Source organism: Hylaeus volcanicus, chromosome 5, assembly GCF_026283585.1.
Source record: "Hylaeus volcanicus isolate JK05 chromosome 5, UHH_iyHylVolc1.0_haploid, whole genome shotgun sequence".
Lineage (NCBI taxonomy): Eukaryota > Metazoa > Arthropoda > Insecta > Hymenoptera > Colletidae > Hylaeus > Hylaeus volcanicus.
In genome coordinates this window covers 26439672-26457623 of record NC_071980.1, presented here as the reverse complement: position 1 = coordinate 26457623, position 17952 = coordinate 26439672, and the positions used below count along the sequence as shown (strand labels likewise).

At 45.7% G+C, this 17952-nt stretch overlaps 1 protein-coding gene across 1 annotated transcript in view; it reads left to right on the top strand.

Moving 5' to 3' along the window:
- The window catches only part of LOC128877245 (uncharacterized), a 77443-nt gene extending 59892 nt beyond the window's left edge, over nucleotides 1–17551 (top strand). The window contains exons 4-9 of the mRNA XM_054124389.1: nucleotides 1507–1767; nucleotides 3689–3846; nucleotides 4232–4481; nucleotides 6603–6718; nucleotides 13084–13221; nucleotides 14770–17551. Coding sequence (XP_053980364.1) covers nucleotides 1507–1767; nucleotides 3689–3846; nucleotides 4232–4481; nucleotides 6603–6718; nucleotides 13084–13221; nucleotides 14770–15786 — 1940 coding nt within the window. The 3' untranslated portion in view covers nucleotides 15787–17551. The remainder of the gene's footprint in view (nucleotides 1–1506; nucleotides 1768–3688; nucleotides 3847–4231; nucleotides 4482–6602; nucleotides 6719–13083; nucleotides 13222–14769) is intronic.
- The last annotated feature ends 401 nt before the right edge of the window (nucleotides 17552–17952 follow it).

Genomic DNA, 17952 nt, shown 5'->3' with positions numbered 1-17952 from the left:
TGCAACCGAGATATTTTATACGCGAATACCGAACTATTCGCCAGCGAGAAATGACTCAGGTATGGGAACTGCTGCGAGTCAAACTTTTATTCAATCGCTTCTGCGATACGCAGCAAGACGATATAAAGCCTCGTTTTTGCTCGTATTCGTTTCGGTAAACAGGGCTCAAGACTTTAAGAGAAAAGCAGAAATAGGAATAGCCGTACCCTCGTACAAAGTGCAATCATCGAATCGTTACAGGATGGTACCTGGCCAGTATTCAATTTCGGTACACGAGCTATCACTTTCAAAGCGTTCAAACAATTCTGTATAAGCAGAGGCACTGCGTGAAAAGCGTAACGGTCAGTCAATCAACTGGAAGTTCCTCTGTAATTCGCGATTACTATCGCGAATGAAAAATTCGCCGCTCGTAACGGGGACCACCGCAAAGGCAACCGCCTTTTGGAAGATAAAGTGAATTCTAACGATCGGATCGCGCTGAATAATTCGGGGATAATCTTCGTACGTGCGGTGAAAGCGAGAACCCGTTTGCATCCCAAGTGCCTCATTATAGATTGCAACTCGTATCGTCGGGATTTACGCACGTCGAGGGGGTGGCAAGACCCGCGCACGAACATCGTGATTTTTGTAAATCGCGCATTCATATTCCGCCATACGCCCAAGGTTGTGCGGCAGATAAGAGAATACCGAATTCGATTTGTCGAACGAGGAAAGCGTCATCAAGGGCGTCTTTCGCGTTCGTCTATCTCGGGAAGGCGCGCTTTATCGAACGTCAAGGATTCCGTTTATTTTCTTCCCATTCGAATGGCGTAAAAAAGCAAAAATCACCGTTGGCACCGTTTTATTTCCCGAGGTGCTATAGTAAATTATGACTTCTGGAAATATGGCCTCAATTTGAGAGATGGAATAATTTTTTTCCATTGCCAAATAAAAACGTACGGCAAAACACTGCGCGAACTGCACGCGGAGCCGCGTACTTCGACGTTCCAAAAAAAACGAGGAACTGGAGGACTACGACGAACAACCTGGCGGTGTGCCAGAGCGACTTTCGAGGCTAACGACATCAGAATATTTGTCGTGTGTAACCGGACCGATCCCGAGCACATTCTTGCACAGGGATTCGAACAATGTGTGTCCTGCGCGCGAGATTGTTTTTCTTGGAAAGACAAGCTAGGAATGTTGCATCCAATGAACGTACACCTACTTCCCGTTCCAAGATCGTCGTTCCCACGAAACCTTGGTCAAACTTTCCTCGTGCAAATTGTTGCTGTTATAGCCTCGGACTTTACAATTTTCAAAAAGCAAATTATCTTTCACTAGGTAATTTAAATACCGAACACTGATTGCAAACGACTCCAATTCCCTATCCCCTTAGAATTTTTTGTATTTCAAATGCTGCGTTCGTTTTCAAGTTACAGCCTCGATGAATCGCGGGTCGTCAAGACGGTCGACGTCTCCGCATTCCACTTCAGCCTCTAACGTCCCGTTTCCCCTCTCGTATTTCAGCTGACAAAGATATGCTACTGAAGCTCGACTTTCGGGACGAGTTCAAGCTCGAGGATAGCGCCGACTGCCGTTACGATTTCCTCGAGGTACGTGACGGCCAGCACGGCTACTCCAATCTCCTCGGCAACTACTGCGGCACGAATTTCCCCCCAGAGATCACGTCGAAGACGAGATACCTCTGGCTGCGATTCCACAGCGACGATAGCATCGAGGGCAAGGGCTTCAAGGCCGTCTGGAGCATGATACCAAGACCGACCTATCGTAAGTCCACGGAATTACGCTCCTTCTTCCTGTCCGTCACGTTTCGCGATATGCACGATACTTTCTAACGCGCGACACTGCGATTCGTTCGCGTCATGCCTCGTGATGTTCGATAAACGATCTCGGTTTCGTAATAAAAATCATCTCGCGAGACACACGAAGTAGTCATAACTTATGACGAATATCTCTGTGACCGAATGTACGCGAACAATGTTAACGAATGTTGAAACTCCGGATTCAGTTACATTTCATTACGGACACGGCACGAATAATAAAATTTGGTTTCATCATTTACAGTTTCGTCGTTATTCGTAATGGTCGCGCATTTTGTGGATCAGGGGGAAAAGCGGGCTCGGGGAGAAAGAATAACGACCATCGTTATTAACATTTCACGGAGGGTATCTGTATCGCGAATACTTGGTTGTTCTCGTCGTGTTCTTGGTTGAGAAATTACGAGACACGTCGGGAATGGATGAACACCGAGTACCGTGCGAGCGCGAACGGAAGCCAAAATTAATTCATAGTCACCAGGAAGAACAGGGGAAGGCTATGAATACCCGGGATCCACCCGCGGCAAGAGCCATCGAGCTGTTCCATAGATCTCCTTACAGTGGCGCCTCATCTTTGGATCGCCGCGAGGCTCGTTAATCGTTTGACTTACGTGATATATACGATCATCATTTTATTAGATGAACGCACGATGAGGCGATAACCGTCAGACGTGTAATTTATAGCTTGTTGCCGAAAATATTCGGATGTTGACTCTTTGAGACGGGGAAATGAAAAACTACTAGACGGACACGGGACTGTACGAAACGAGGGGAAATAAATTTGCCGTTAACGATTGCAAATTAAGTGTTTTATGTTCATCCTTTTCGATAGAAGAGTATACCCGTCACGTCCTCCTATCCGTTTAAAACAAAAGCGGTGGGTGGCGGGTGATTCTCGGATCAAAATTCTCATCCGGACGTTAGCCCCAACACTGGCTAACGTTGGGAAGCTTCCAATCTACCGGGATCATTCGACTATCTGGTGTCACTGTGAGATTTTTATTCGCGTCGACTGTAATGGTGACGTTAAAAATAACTGGAGAAATAACCGCGATATAAACAAACGATTTTCCCTTTACTCGAAGATCTCAACACGCGCCACAAGACGGAGTACGGTGCAACGATGTTCGTTCGCGATTCATAAGCCTCGTTAGTTTTTCGCGTTTCCACCCTCGCGGCTACGAATACTGTTACTCTTGACACGCTCCAAAACGCCGTAGCTCTTCTCGCGCACGCCGTGGGCGATGGAACAACGCCACAACAAAAGGAGGAAATGAATCGGACGAGGGTCGAATCTGTTTTCGCGGTTGATTAATTTCCTGCGCTTTTATTGTGCGTCGCCAGCTAGGTCGGGGAACTTCACATCGTCAATTCGAAACGGGAATGCGAAATGAATTATACCGCGAACAATGGGCTTGGCATTTTTTTTGTTTGTTTGTTTCTTTCTTTACGCGGACGGTCTTTTGCATTCTCGTGGCTGTTCTGCCGGAGCCCGCTGGTAATTCGAGGAGCGTGCAATCCATTGGCTCGTGGCGTCGACTGGAGTGAATCGTGCTCGAATATCGACGAGCTGGTATCGGTGGAAAATGAAACGCGAGCGTACGCGATGCAGTCGGTCCTTGAGTTACGCGATCTCGAAATAACGTGGAACGCATGGTTACGCTACCTCTGCTTTCTCTTACTCGCACTCATCCCCGACGTGTGACATGCCTTGAATATTCAATCAATTTCGAAGTTTGAATCGATGGAAAGACCGATCCTGGACTGCTAGTCGTATCTATACAATTCGACTTGCGCGGAAAGTTTCAGAACAAATTAACCGCGTAAGTTGGGGACTCGCTGTATTGTATTGTACAAGGCGTGATTCGCAGCTGGAGTGCCACCGGAACCAGAGCCATGCGTACGATACGTGAACGGGATGGAAGCTGTTATCAAGAGCGACGATGTCTTGGACCGGAAGAAACTCGCCGAAAAAGAAGGCACCCCGTTGGACTGCATGTGGAACATCACGGTGAAGGAGGGATGGAAGGTAGGAAGCTAGAATAATTGTTAGGAAAAAGACAGCCTTTAGTCTCTCCCGTTCGTGCTGGTAAACATCGCGTTGACGATCTTCGGAATTTCGACAATTAAAAGAAGAAAGATCGTCAACGTGACGTGCATTTTCAACGAAATCGCTCAAAGACTGAGCGCCTCGTCAGCTCGTCGAAATGTCTTTAATCCCTGCTGTCTTTTCGGGGCATTCGTTCTCTTTCTGAAAACGAGATCGCATGCCGCGCAAAAATGTTGGCCGATCCCGACCAACGTTTTCCTCTTAAAGCGCACCGCCTAATTGATAGAAATCCTTTGAGCATCGCGGTTAAGCTTCGAAAAAGAATCCTCCCGGCATTCATCGTGGAAACACGTACAATTTTCAGATTCAGCTGACGTTCTCGGATCCCTTCAAGCTGCAACGACCGAACGAGTGCGACGCCAACTTCGTGGACATATTCAAAGAACGCACTGACATGTCCTCGAGAGAGAAGAATTTCTGCGGCAGCATCGCCGACACCGTCGTCATCCACACCAATATCGCCTTTGTCAGGTTTTACGCTGAACCTAAAGCGCTGAACAGCAGCTTCGAAGCCGTCATGACAGCGCTCAGGGACAGAGACCCGGGTGACAAACGTGAGTCTGCACACATGGTCGATTAATTGTTCAGCCTGTGGTAGCTTTCATTCGGTCTCCATATCGTCGAGAATATTATTTGACGGAATAATGTAACCACTCTATACAGTGGATGGTGACATTTTTAAACCCAAAGCACGCCTTTGGATCAAGGACGAAGGATCTTCTATCGTACGAAGTTGTTCGGTGCACCATCGATCGCTTCGGTTACAAATTATATATCTAGCAGCACCTGAATTACCGCGAAATTACTCGTACAATTGTAATTACACCCCCTACCCTGCCGCTTTGTATTACAGATCGGTTAGGTAAAATGCCACTCGAAGTTATTCCGTATAATGGACTATTCGTATCGTTAATGTTCCAACGATTTGCGTGCCGAGTCTCTCTGATAAATAATAACCATTTGTCTCTTCCATGATTAGTCTTCTCCATAATTACTTTTATTTTCAATTACTGCAAAAACTTGCGGAGCTCCGTTAATTTAGTACGTTCCCATTAGACCGTGTGTCTCAATCCCCCGACACGAAACGGTCTCGGTCGAACACGGTACGTCTGGTGTTAACTTTAATGAAACTTAACATCGAAATTACAGGCGTGCCGCGAACAAAGACTCTCGCAATATTCCCGTGGCGTGCAGTCTAATGGAAATTAAACTTTCTAGTTCGCAAACGAGCGGCAATTACTAGTGCGTGGCCTAACTATCGCGCGATGGATCGTTAAAAAAATATAATTGGATTATCTACCATCTGACGCTCGCGTGTCTCTGTCACTTCGGATAGGTTTTCTCGATTTTCAGAGGCTCGTTCCACGGCGATTAATTAACAACTTTATTCACTTAACCGATATCGACGTATCCATCGATAAAGCGAACCGTCCTTTGTGTGTAATCCAAGCGTACACGACCGTTTCCATTGTTCCGCGAAACCCTTTTGCGCGGTGCTGTTTTTACGCGACGAAAGTTGCTTTATTAATCTCTGGGGTCCGCGCGAGATCGTGACTCGTTAACTCCGGGCTATTATTCAAAATTGCAATTTGCGAACGGAGCGTGCAATTGACCACGAAGACTCGCGGTCTTCGGTTTGAGACGCGTTAATAATCATCCCATTTCCGAACTGTGTTTTATGCGAATACTGATACTGTCGAACGAGCCAGGATACGCTAAATTTATTTTTCAAGTAGACCAGAGAAAGAACTGATCGTTGGAATTGGAAGTTAGCTAAACCAACTATGATTGTACGAACGAACTATGATATTTGAATTTTATAAAAATTCCTAACGTCGACCGCATCAAGCGACCGATTTAACGGAGAACAACCCTTTAGAATTACCGCGATAAAAAGATCTTCCGTAAGTGTGGTGTATTTCTTCTTATTATGCGGGCATTCTTTAAACAGTCAGTGAAACGAATGGAATCGTTCGTTTAAAGCTATCAATTAGTACGATCGACCGACTTCGATCCGATCCAATCCTGCTCCGTTCAGTTGCTTCATCCGATAAATGCAACGATATCGACGAAAAGAGGTAATCTGCTTAACCGGTTCATACCGAAGGGAATAATCGGTTGCTAAAGGATTCGAATCCTATATTAATGGCGGCAAAGCCACAGCTGAATGGTAAATGGAGTAACCCAGCGGTAGTGCGGTTACGCGTACGGAATTCCCCGTTCTATCTCATCGCGGGAAGAATTCCCGGCTCTCCGCACCTGCCATCCCCGCGAAACTAATATCTTACCGGTGACTTGCCCGTAGAACCGAGAAATTCACTTACTCGTCCATCTCCTCCAACGATAAGACTTTAAAGGAAAAGTTCTTCGCCCGACTAGTATGGTCTAGTCTCGAATGATCGTGCCGGGCGATACAAAAATTCCTCGCGTTAAAGTAAAGTTTTAGCGCGTAATTAAAGAAACTGAATCGTTTAAAAGAATTTAATTCATCGTTTCGCTAGCTTCGAGTTTGTTTGAAATCTGCTGGATTTACAAGACGTCGCGTCGACTCCTGATTTCCGTTCGAAAATTCCGAACCACGCCCTCCCTCGGATGATACTAAAACTTGTACGATGATATAAAAGTACGAGCGTGTAACGTCTTTATTTGTTCGTTCTTCTGTTTCTTTTTTCTAGCCTGCCTCGACGACGAGTACTATTGCGAGGACGCGACCTGCATCGACGCGAACTTAACGTGCAACGGAAGGGTCAATTGCCGTTTCCGGTGGGACGAAGAAGACCAGGCCTGCCACGTAAGTGAACGAACATTACGTCGAAATGCAATTCGATCTAGGCGCTGGCCGTTAAATATTTTCCGATTTCCGGAATCATCTTCGCTGCATCGAAACAGTACCGCTCTTGAGCATCGTTTAGAAACTGTTATTAGGAGTAATCTGTTAAAGAAGTCGACGATAAATCCTTCGTATAAGATGTCTATCGTGCTCCCCCGTATAGCAAAAGCAAACGAATGGATGCACGCAATACGACGTGGTTTCGCAGCAGTCGGTCCTCGCGTCGTGCGAAAATATCATCCTGGCTGGAATTACCTCGGTTTCTCATTTGTTAGTGCCAAACCGGGGATCCAGGATATGCAGCGCCGTAAGAATGGCACATCGCGTAGACCTAATCCCTTTCTATCCTTTTGCGCAGTCTTCGTCTGTTCCAGGGGTCTAATTAATTTATTCGAAGAAGGTTCAGCACGTCTATCTAGACTCGAGCCACCGTCTTCGCTGTATTTAATATGTACGCCGCAGCTTTGCCCGTGAGCCTCTAATAAAACGGATCATCGCTTTCTCGTTAAATTCGCGCGAACCATTCGCGTTTTTGCCATCTCGCGAAATCGATTCATCGACAGCTTATATAGAAATTACCAGGATTATTGTCACCATTGGTATCCATTAATATTCCATGAATTCTCGATCGCGTTCATTAGGAAATCGACTTCTTTGTAGGAAACCACGGGGATCCGGTGTGTGGGACCGTAGCAGAGCCAGTATTATCCTCCAGCCTCTCGGAGCTGTCTCTGTGCCCGCTTCCTCAGTGGTTAATTAATTTATTCAGGCCAGCTTTTGCTGGCCGGAGCCAGTCGTTCCGTTTCCCTGACCTCCGACTCGCGGTTTCGTGATATCCGAATGCGTATCGTCCCGCTATACGGAAAGCTGTTTCCGGTTCCGGGGGCGCAAAATAGTATGCGCGGTTGGCAAACTACCAAAACAAGCCACCACCGAAACAACAGCACCATGGCACCGACGGGATATTAATCCATCAGCAATTAATGCCGTTGCCATCCGATTGCAGCCTTGTTTCAACATGCATGATGCGTGAACGATACCCAGTGCACGAAAATCGACACCTCGGTGATATTTTAATCGGTGCGTAACGGATATGGTTGCCTCCTCGATTCGAGAATAACCGAAAGGGTGAATCCGAACGATGAATCCTCAACAGGAATCGTCCAAGACCACGGTTGACTCGTAATCTGATTAACATTCCGATTCTAGATTTCCATGAGAATCGTTACTACAACGAAACGGATCCTTTTCTCAAGCGAGAGACGACGACTCAATTAACCGCTGTATTCTTTCTTGCACCGCTTTCGGGAAAGGAAATATTATCGAGTGGCTCGTTTAGGCCGAGTCGAAGATACGGCCGCGACAAAGACGAGATGGGAGTTCAAGCCTTCCTTCTAAGTAAAACGTTCGGATTAAAAGAAGTAGCCACAAATAAGGTCGGCTCAGCCCGATCCTCGACACCGGCAAAGGAAAAAGAAACCCTTCGGTTAAACCGCAAAAATGAAGCTCTTTGCGGTTGGTTATTCAGCAATATCCACTCGTAAGATCGCCAGCTTCTTACCCTGGAAAGCAGGCCGCGGGCAAAGAAGGCTCAAGAATTCCTTTCTGTTTGTACGATTCATCAAAGATACACCGAGCATAAAAAAGGATTCCTCTAATTTGATCGCACGAACGAAGTCGCGTCTTGTTCCGTTTTAGAGAAATTCGAGAAAAGGTGCTATAGCTCCCTTCCAAACGAATTCCTTGTAAATCGATGTTGATTGATTTGAAACCATTCATCGATTACTTCCCGACGTCTACGTTCCACGTGAATTTATCTCGGTCGTCGCGAAAAGTCATTGTAACGGCCGCAGCTCTTCTCCTTAGGACATCGCTCTTGAAGCAAAGTTAGAAGCGATGTAAAAAATGATACCAACCCCGCGTTCGTTTCTCGGCAAAGTTCCCGTAATCTTTTACCTGCTGCGCGGAAAATTACGCGAGCGACAACGGCATTTTTTACGGGTCTATTTAAACAGCCAGCAATTTCAAAGGACGAGTAATGTAATACGTTGAGACGAAACAGCCATGCGTGTATCAGATATGCTTTGCTTGCCTTGTATTTACCATCAAAAGGTACGATAAATAAATTACTTAAAATATATCAGCTATTAGTATATTAGAAGTTCTATTACAGTGTTAACACATTAACCAAACATTTATAAGAAATAATATTAACTTTCGTCATTTGATATGGCGTACCACTCAAATTAATTAAATTTAATTGAAATGTATTCGTGTCCTGCAGTGCAAGAATAACGATCCAAGTCCAGGTTACGTATCGTCTTGTATCCGACTTTTTTTTGCCCATTCGTCGTGTGGCTGACACCCCATCCTGTCTTGTAACTCCAATAAAGCAATGTACGATTGTACACCGCGACAGCGGTCCAATTCGCATGGGAACGTGGCCACGAAATTGACGGTACGGACAGAACGCAGGACGAAATCGTGGAGAGATACACCATGCCAGTCGTCCTATCCAATTTTATTCCCGCCTAATGGAAACTGCACCCATACCACTTATCTCGTTTCGCGCTCGCCAGGTAAATACTAATGGAAACCGAACGCTAGGGAAGAGTCACGATGGAAAAACGGTCGGAACATCCGGGAAATGTATTCTCGTATCGTACAAAGCGGCACAGGCAATCAAACACGCCGGAAAGCTTTCGCATTCGTGCAAAATTATGCGTTTAAATTCTTATTTTAAACCTCGAGACCAATAATAGATAATTCATGATTACGAACCGATGTAATCATTATACATGTAATCATTAGACACGATGAACTCGTTAATCGTGAAATAATTACGTTTACAATTCTGTTCCAATCGACAAATTAATGATACTCCATGAATTATGTATAAAGTATACATAATTATATATGATTTAATTTGTATTCGGTTTGTTTCGATAAGAATTTATTTCACACGTATGTAAAGCTGTCGAATCGAATCATCTTTCTTAATTTTTCAAACGTTCGATTGAATCACTTGTCGGGAAAGGATGAATTCTTAAAGGCTGGAATCCTTTCTTCGCAGGATTCTGTGTAAATGGAGACATTCGATTTCGTTTAACTTCATCTATCAATCTTCGCGTTACGGATAGTAAGCGTACCGTTATCTTCCCAAGAGGATTGCGCTTGTATTTCGCCAGTAGTCGCTGACGTGTCACCATTTATTTCCATCACGGCCGACATCTTTTCGATAAATATCGATCGTATCGTAGTCTGTTGCGTCAAGATTTTGCAGTAATTAAACCGCTGGGAATGTTCTTTAATTATCAGTTCCTTCCAGTAATATTCCTCTCGGCCGATATAGTTCGAGAAAATAACAAAATCCGTATAGTCGTTATTTCCCGTTAATGAGAACTTCTTCAGTGGTTTTATCCCCTGCGACTAATTATTTCTTTTCCGCGAGCGACGACAAGAGATTCTCACCGGACTATCATTAATTTCACCGCCTGCTCGCAAATCTCTGTCAGTGCAGTGATCCGGGTCAAGGAATGGATGAACCTGCGCGAGACGAGACGATTCTCGTTCGTCTTCGAAATTTCTTTTGAAAAAGAAGAGTTGATGCAACATTTTTCTTTGCCAAGACAGACGTATCTAACATTTCGCGTTCGTAGAAATTCCATAACACCCGCCTCGAATACAGCAAAATTGCTCGTAACGGGGATTCCATCGCGATTTCTGTGGAATTCTATTCGACCGTGGATAAATTCGTTGCAATAATTTCATCGTCTGTTCGCTGGTTGCTCCAAGAGAAGCAAAGTCTGTTACTCGATTCGTGTCAAGGATTACGGGAAAGTTTCATAACGCGAGTGCTTCGAGCTGTACGGAGTCGTCGTATCCTTAACGTTAGCCACCATAAATCTGATGCGATAGAGAGTAAATATTTTCTGTGGCCACACAATCCGCTGGATCGTTCAAAGGATTCTCCGGTTGATCTTGCTGCAGACGCAAGCGAGACGGGAAGGACACGCTGAGAACGTTCCGTGTCCATTTCACTTATCCGACAGACAGTTTGATGTTCCCTTATCGTGGCATGTTCGCGAAACGTCGATGGATACGAACTTCCGTCGACGCGATCGAAACCTGAAAGCGTCGCGGAGAAACTGACGTTGAACAACCGTATCGTTTCCGGCGGCTCGTTAACGTCGGTCAGAAGCTTGATTACGAAGAACACGAGAACATAATGTCTGACAAATTATTAATCCTAAATAACCTATGCAAACCCAACATTCCAAAGATGGTTTCGAACCTGGAGCACAGCGTTTCATTCAAACCGTAATAAAGAATTGATAGAATAGAGGATCTAATGATAAGAATATGTGGATAATCGCTGAGCGCGTTGAGTGAGGTATCCATGGCAGAGTACATGGTGAAAAGCCAAAGGCATGGACTTTTGTAACTAGCGAAACATGATCTGGCGTTTCAAAAGCTTTTGAGCGTGGTGAGAATCGGTAGCGAGTAAAACCGAATGCGCGACGAAAGCCAGACTGAAAGTTCGTTAAAGCATGGTTTGCGTCGATAAACCCCTAAAGTCGAGTACTGTAAAGTCTTTCGTAGAATTTGGATAGGAATGGGGCTTTGTGGGATGTACCGGTAGAAAGCAGTAGCACGTTTCCAGCCAGAGTGGAATGAGGCGCAGAGAATCGAAGTATTAAATATCTGGAGAATGCTACGAAGGCAAAAATATCGAGCATCGGAATAAATTTTGTCTCCAAACAGCGAAAGAACACATCAAAAGTATCCTCCCTCGTTGCGAATGCAGTTGCCGTTTCAGATCCATTTCTCCATGGACTCCCGCGAACAGGAGCAACATATGTCTAGAGTGTGCTCGTCCATATAAGCATAACAATAAACCTTTCGGGCTTACGGAAAAAGAAGAAGGCATTTCCAACCCCTCAACCAAGAGCTTCGCGTATCCTTCTCTGGGCATTCTTTCCTATCCATCTCATGAACGCACTACCGGTTCCTTTCCTGCTTTCCCTTTAAAAAACGTAAACGTTCGATGCACGAAAATCTCATTCGCGTGACATTCGTGGCCACGAGCATCGCCACAAAAACCAGAAACACGATATCACCGTCTACAATGTTAATTGCCCAAACTTGCAGTCGAATGTGTTCATTATACGGCATTGTTCTTGTTGCTATTATCGCAGTCCGATGTTTCGCAAATTAGCCTTTGGCGTGGTCAGAGGAGAACAAAACCGAATCGTTGATAGAACCGTGGAAGATCGTCATGACACCGTAATCGTTCCATCATGGGTAATTGCACCCTGCGGTCCTTGCTATCCCGAACGTTTTCGTATTCTGTTTTCTCGATGTACAATTTCCTAAAATACAGTGGCCATAGATCGATTTTAATAAATGGCTGATACGATCTAGCCTCTGGTATTCCTATCGAAATGTCGCGACCACGTTTTCTAGTCGCGCAACCGTTCCAGCTATTTTTATTTCTGTTTGTGAAAATTCCAGCTCGAGAGAGAGAGGATTTTAGAATTAAGCCCGCGACGAAATATGTCCGCCGCACTCCTCGCATTCCCATGGTTTAGTTACAACAGGACGAATAAGGCACCGGTAGTCGACGATGCGTTAGTTGCGAAAGACTCGACGGAGTAAGACGGAACGGAGAAAGAAATCCGGAACCCTGCGCGTAATCCAACGTATGCGCTATGCCAGGAATCTCATCCTCGAATTTTGATCTACGTACACGCGCGCGAATGGTCGATGGCGCGCGGCTCTGTAAATTTTAGCAGGGTATTTAATGCCGCGGCTTCACAGCCGGCAAACGCTAGAAACGAGGTACACAAAGGGCGAGAAGAGAATGAGATTCGGCTTGCTGCGTTATGCGCAACTTCCTATATCGTGCCACAGTAACTGTTCTCGATGAATGTGTACTTTGTCATCCATTGTCAACACGAGCACGTATCCGCTCTCTATGAAAGTTCTGCATACCGTTGCCGATGATTAGCGAGTTACGAGAGACAGTTCCTTTCACAGCCGCGACGGTTCTCATCTGCGCGTCTATTCACGTTTCATCTATTTACTCAACGAGTACATGATTTACTTAATATGCGTACGTTTTGCGTGAACGAAATTGGAGTAATTTATGGTAAACTCCGTCTATTGACAAGTTGAGTGCCATGTTTGTGCATATACGTTGCCATTCGAAACCGTAACTGCGAGAACTTGTCTACGGGAATGCTTGAACGAGAAAGTAACGATTACGCGAGAAAGCAATCGCGTCAATTAATAAAGAACCCTCTTACCTTTGTTTTTTGTTGCAGACGAAGAAGTCACGGCTGATCGATTCCCAGCACATCGTCATAATCCTCATCATTTTCTCTCTGATTCTGTTCGGTATGAGTTTCGCCTTCGTTTTCAACTGTATACGGAAGCTCGTGCGAGATCATCGAATCATTCGGGTAAGCGAGTCTGCTCTTAACAGTCGCTTCGCCTGGTAATCGTGCCAGTCTACTGGAAAATTGATTAGACGCTGAATTAAAAGTATCGCTAAACGTGTGTCGGTGATCGCGCGATGCTCGAAAAGCGTCGAGTAAAAATGCGCGAAACGTTGATTTCCTTTTGATTAATTTTCCTATAAGCACTTCTTTGGTCGAACGTTCCGTTCGCGTAATCGAGTGCACGCGAGAGAACTACGATCTTTAATCGGTACACTTGTTAATGAACTATGCTTGTTTACGCTACACGTATTGGTATCGCGGTGAATCGAAAACTTTACAAGCCTCCAGTGGCGTGGCATTCGATGATTCAGCGCCTTTATTGCCAGCTATGAAAGCCCCGTTACGATGGATATATTTATACGTGAATTTCTCTGCCTCTGTGTCAAAATCTGGCCAGTGTTACACGCGATTTGGTACGGCCAACCATTTTATGCACCATTAAAACCGTTAACTCTCGTGAATGACTATTAAAACGTTCGGTTGTCAAAACTAAAGGTTGATGAATGGACGTACGTTTCTTTAAAGACGTATTTACCCTGCGAACTGTTTCGTAGATTGTACGACAATATCACCGAAACAGACAAAAAAAAAAAGAAAATATGTGTATCGAAAAATCACGAACGATTGTTGCTTTTTTGTGTGCTGTGCGCCGATCGCGCAACGAGGCATCTCTTGAATTTCGATCACGGATCGAATCTACGAGATTTTCGATTCAATTCACGGCACGAATTTGTCACGTATGGCTTTACGTGGCCAACGTGCACGCAACACGGGGAAAAACTGATAACACGCGATACGAAATGGGCCCACGGTTCGTTTCATCCATTCACGAATGATAGTAAAGTGCTGAACTTCAATAAGCATTAACAAGCGAGCGAAAATTAATTTCAAACAAACGATCCGGTTCAGAAAATGGTAATTACTTGGGAGATATTACAGCCTCGTGAAACTTTGCTCGTTAACATTCTAACAAGCTATAATCATATTTATTTTAGCGTTTCGCTGGATATGCATATATATATATTCTTTTTTTTCACTTCAACGCAAAAGTCCCGTAACGCAAAAAACGATCGTTCAGGTTTCCAATTACAATGTAAATTGCATTGTGCCGAATGAAAAACCGATTTAACAATACATTGAGAAAGCTATATGTGCAAATGATAACAAGGTAATTTCTATTTCAATTACGGATGAGAAGACGTACGAGCGCAAAAATGGTCGGATATTCAGACCTGCTATTATCTCCGTTAATTTGAATTCTTTCAACGAGAGATGCTATACCACCGGCACTCTCTATTCGTTCAATGTTACGATTCCTTTGCAATGACCCTCCAAATACAGTCGCCGTACTCTATATTAACAATAGTTCAAGTTTTTATTAAACTATATCGAGAATTATGCCATCTAATTGTAGCCATAAAATTACTACGGTGACTTCCAACGGCCGCTCCCCGTTGAAGCTTAAATATTTGCTCGACTAATTGGAAAAATCCGTTTGTCTTCCCTCAGGAGCACATTAGGCAGTCCAGAGAAAATCGATTGGACGAACTCGGTCGTAAGGCGACACCCTGTCCAATCTCGTCTTCCAGGACAGACATCAGGGACCGAGGAAGCGAGTCACCGAGTCTGGAGGTGGTGCCCAGCAAGGAACTTTTACCGCCCACCACCCTAATAGCCCAAGAATACACGAAGGACTTGGTACTGGAGATGGGTTACAACGCCAGGGACATGAACGACATCCACCAGAGCAACAACGTCAGTAACGCTACCCAGGAACGGTTGCAGGAATCCAACGAGGAACCAGAGATGCGCGACAACTTCTGTCAAACGAGGGAGACCCTCTTCGAACCCCGAATCCCGGACAACGCAACGCCTATAGGCTTTACTACTTTCGGCGTACGGACACCTAGTATTTCCCAAAACGGGACCAACAATCATCTTCACCACCTTCGTCATCATCACCTGCACCACCACCAAAGTCCGCCGCAGTCGCGACACAGCTCTCAACCTTCCCACCACAGTTCGCAGCCGTCTTCGGAGCAGAGTCCTCAGCAGCCGAGCTCTCAATGCTCCGGTTGCAGTCCAGCGTCCAGAGATCGGGACGGTAGCATGGGTGTTTGTCCAAAGCACAATCCAATCCCAGCTCCACCCGGCTGGTCGACCCACGAGTCCAGCTATCAACTACCTCCTCACCAAGGTTCGCCTTACTCGGACCTTCCGGATTATCCTTCGCACCAGAGGTACCAGAGCCCGAAATCCAGCAAGGAGACCAGTGTCTATCGTCAATCGCCCAAGTTCGCAAGGCAAGCGACGATCGGGTCCGGTGAGAGGTACGGTTCTATTTACGGATCCGGCCACGGATCCAGCAATGCGTCGAGCACTCAGCATTCTGGCACACCCAAGTGCCATCAGCAGATGCCGCACGATCCAAGGTACAGGGCGGAGGCGGTGATAGAGGTCGATCAGAGGCGACCCTTCAGCATAGAGAGCACGAAGAGTGCTCCGGATGTGATCGCGACGCACTGACGCCGGGGTCCTGGGGATTGGGAGCCCTACAAGAGACGCCATCCCCGTCAAACTGTTACCGATCGTCAGCTGTCCGGCAAGAACGGTGGGAACAAGGTCACCGTGGCCACGCAGAGCTCTTTAGACGACGATGCCTCGACCAGCTCGACGGTCGAGGCGAATTCATCCTCCTGATCCACGTATAACGGTGCGATCGAACCGCCTGACCAATTGGACTATTCGGATCAGGACGATCTAGCGCCTTCGGGAAGTTCTGCGCGACAGGTCGCTCGAAAATCCGAGACGTCGAGGTCCTCGGGTACAGTCAAGCGGAACGACGTTCCAGAAGTCAACAGAATAAGTGAGACGGAGTCTCAACAGGGGAATATCAGTGAAATCGGCGGAAGGAATCTGAAGAACGCGTCCGGTACGGAGTCTACCGGAACAACAGAGACGTTATTCGGCGATGTCGCGATCCTACGGTCTACCGAGCGCGACAGACGAGAGTCGTTCGACGGTGTTCCGATTTCGAAACCGTTAGGCGCGGGAGTGGCTTTGAGGATCAGCGATCTCCCGATTCTGAGGCCTCCGGAGGCTTTCAGGGCTCCTATCTTTCGGTGCAAAGCGCCGACTTTGGCGTGGCAGCACTGCGGTTGCCCTTCGCATTCTCATTTACCGCCGCGAAGGTCGTCGGTTATCTGTAGTGCCTTGAAACGCTACAACCAGGAGCCTTTCTATCGAACATGGCCGAACAGAACAGCCAGAAGGTTCGTTCGACCCTCGAGAAGGACCGTGGGTACGCAAAGCTCGTTCGACGGTTCTAGATCGTCTCTTGGTGCTCTTCGTTGCGTCGTCAGGTCGATCGACATGACGGAGAGATCGATGGATCTTGAGATCGGAGCAACCATACCTTTCTAGTGGTTGCTTCTTAACCGAAGTGTTTCTTCGACGCGTTGGATCGATTGGATTACAAATGAAAAAGGGGAAACGATATCAGCTGTATTATTGTTAAATTGGGAATTGTTATCGCTTGGATCGGATACGTCCCCGCGCTCGCGTTTCTTTTGTTAACGTTTCGGATTTCACTGAAGTTAAAAGCATTGCTGTCGTAGGGCTCGCTGACGTAACGATTTTTCGTGTAATAATTGCTGCAATCGTCGTTGTCAATTGACTACGGTTGAAACTTGACACCGTAGAATAAAATTTGTTACGTCTCTGACGCCTATTCGATTGGTGCGCGTGAAAGGTGATTTTAAAAAAAAAATATATAATCTCATTTTGTTTCGGTTACGAAGCCGCGCCACGAAAATTGAAAAATGACATTTCGAATGCACCGTTGTAATTTTTGTAGCCATCGGCGTTGCTTCCAAAGCTGCGAAAAAATGTGCGAGAAGGAGAATTTCACTCCGAAACAATTTTTGTACTATTTGCATTCCGCAAATTCGCGAAACAATTTTTGGACCCAATGGTTACTCTTCAGGGAATCGGTCGCAATTTGTTTTTTTTTATAGAGAATATCATCCTATCTTCATCTCGACATTCTTTCGTACCACTGAAAGCAACGTAAATGTGAAAATGGTCAAGATAAATTACACACGTATATCTATGCATCTTTGCACCTTTAACGATTAATCGTTCTAAAACGAAGTTGCATTGCAGGATGATTAATCTATTATTTCCATCCGCGAAGCAAACGAAACTGATTAGTGCTAAAAGTTCGAGTCGCTCGTTGCGCGCCATGTGACGTGTTTGGAGTTAGTTTAGGACGAATTACTTACCATAACCGCTTCCACCGCATTCTCGCTAATTACAGCGTCGTTGAAAATCAGCGAACAAAGGGCTTGTCACGATTGTGACCTTGTGGCACAAAACATGCGTTCGAAGCACAAAGCACGACGGTTAACGTTTACCCACGATCACTAACGATGTTTTTCTTGCAAGCAGGAATACCCTTGTACGGAACGTGAACATATCGGAAACCGAACGTAAATTTTGTTATGTTGGCAGTTGTGCTCGAGCGTCCATCGATGAATGTCATTCTTGGTCGGCATGTCGAAATGTTTACGAGTGGTTATGAATTTTACGTGATCGAGTGAACGTGTGTGAAGTGTTCGGAATATACTTTGGACAAAGGTGCAAGCTGTACGGAGAAAGCTGTTCGTTTCGGCCAACGAGTAAGTAGATTCC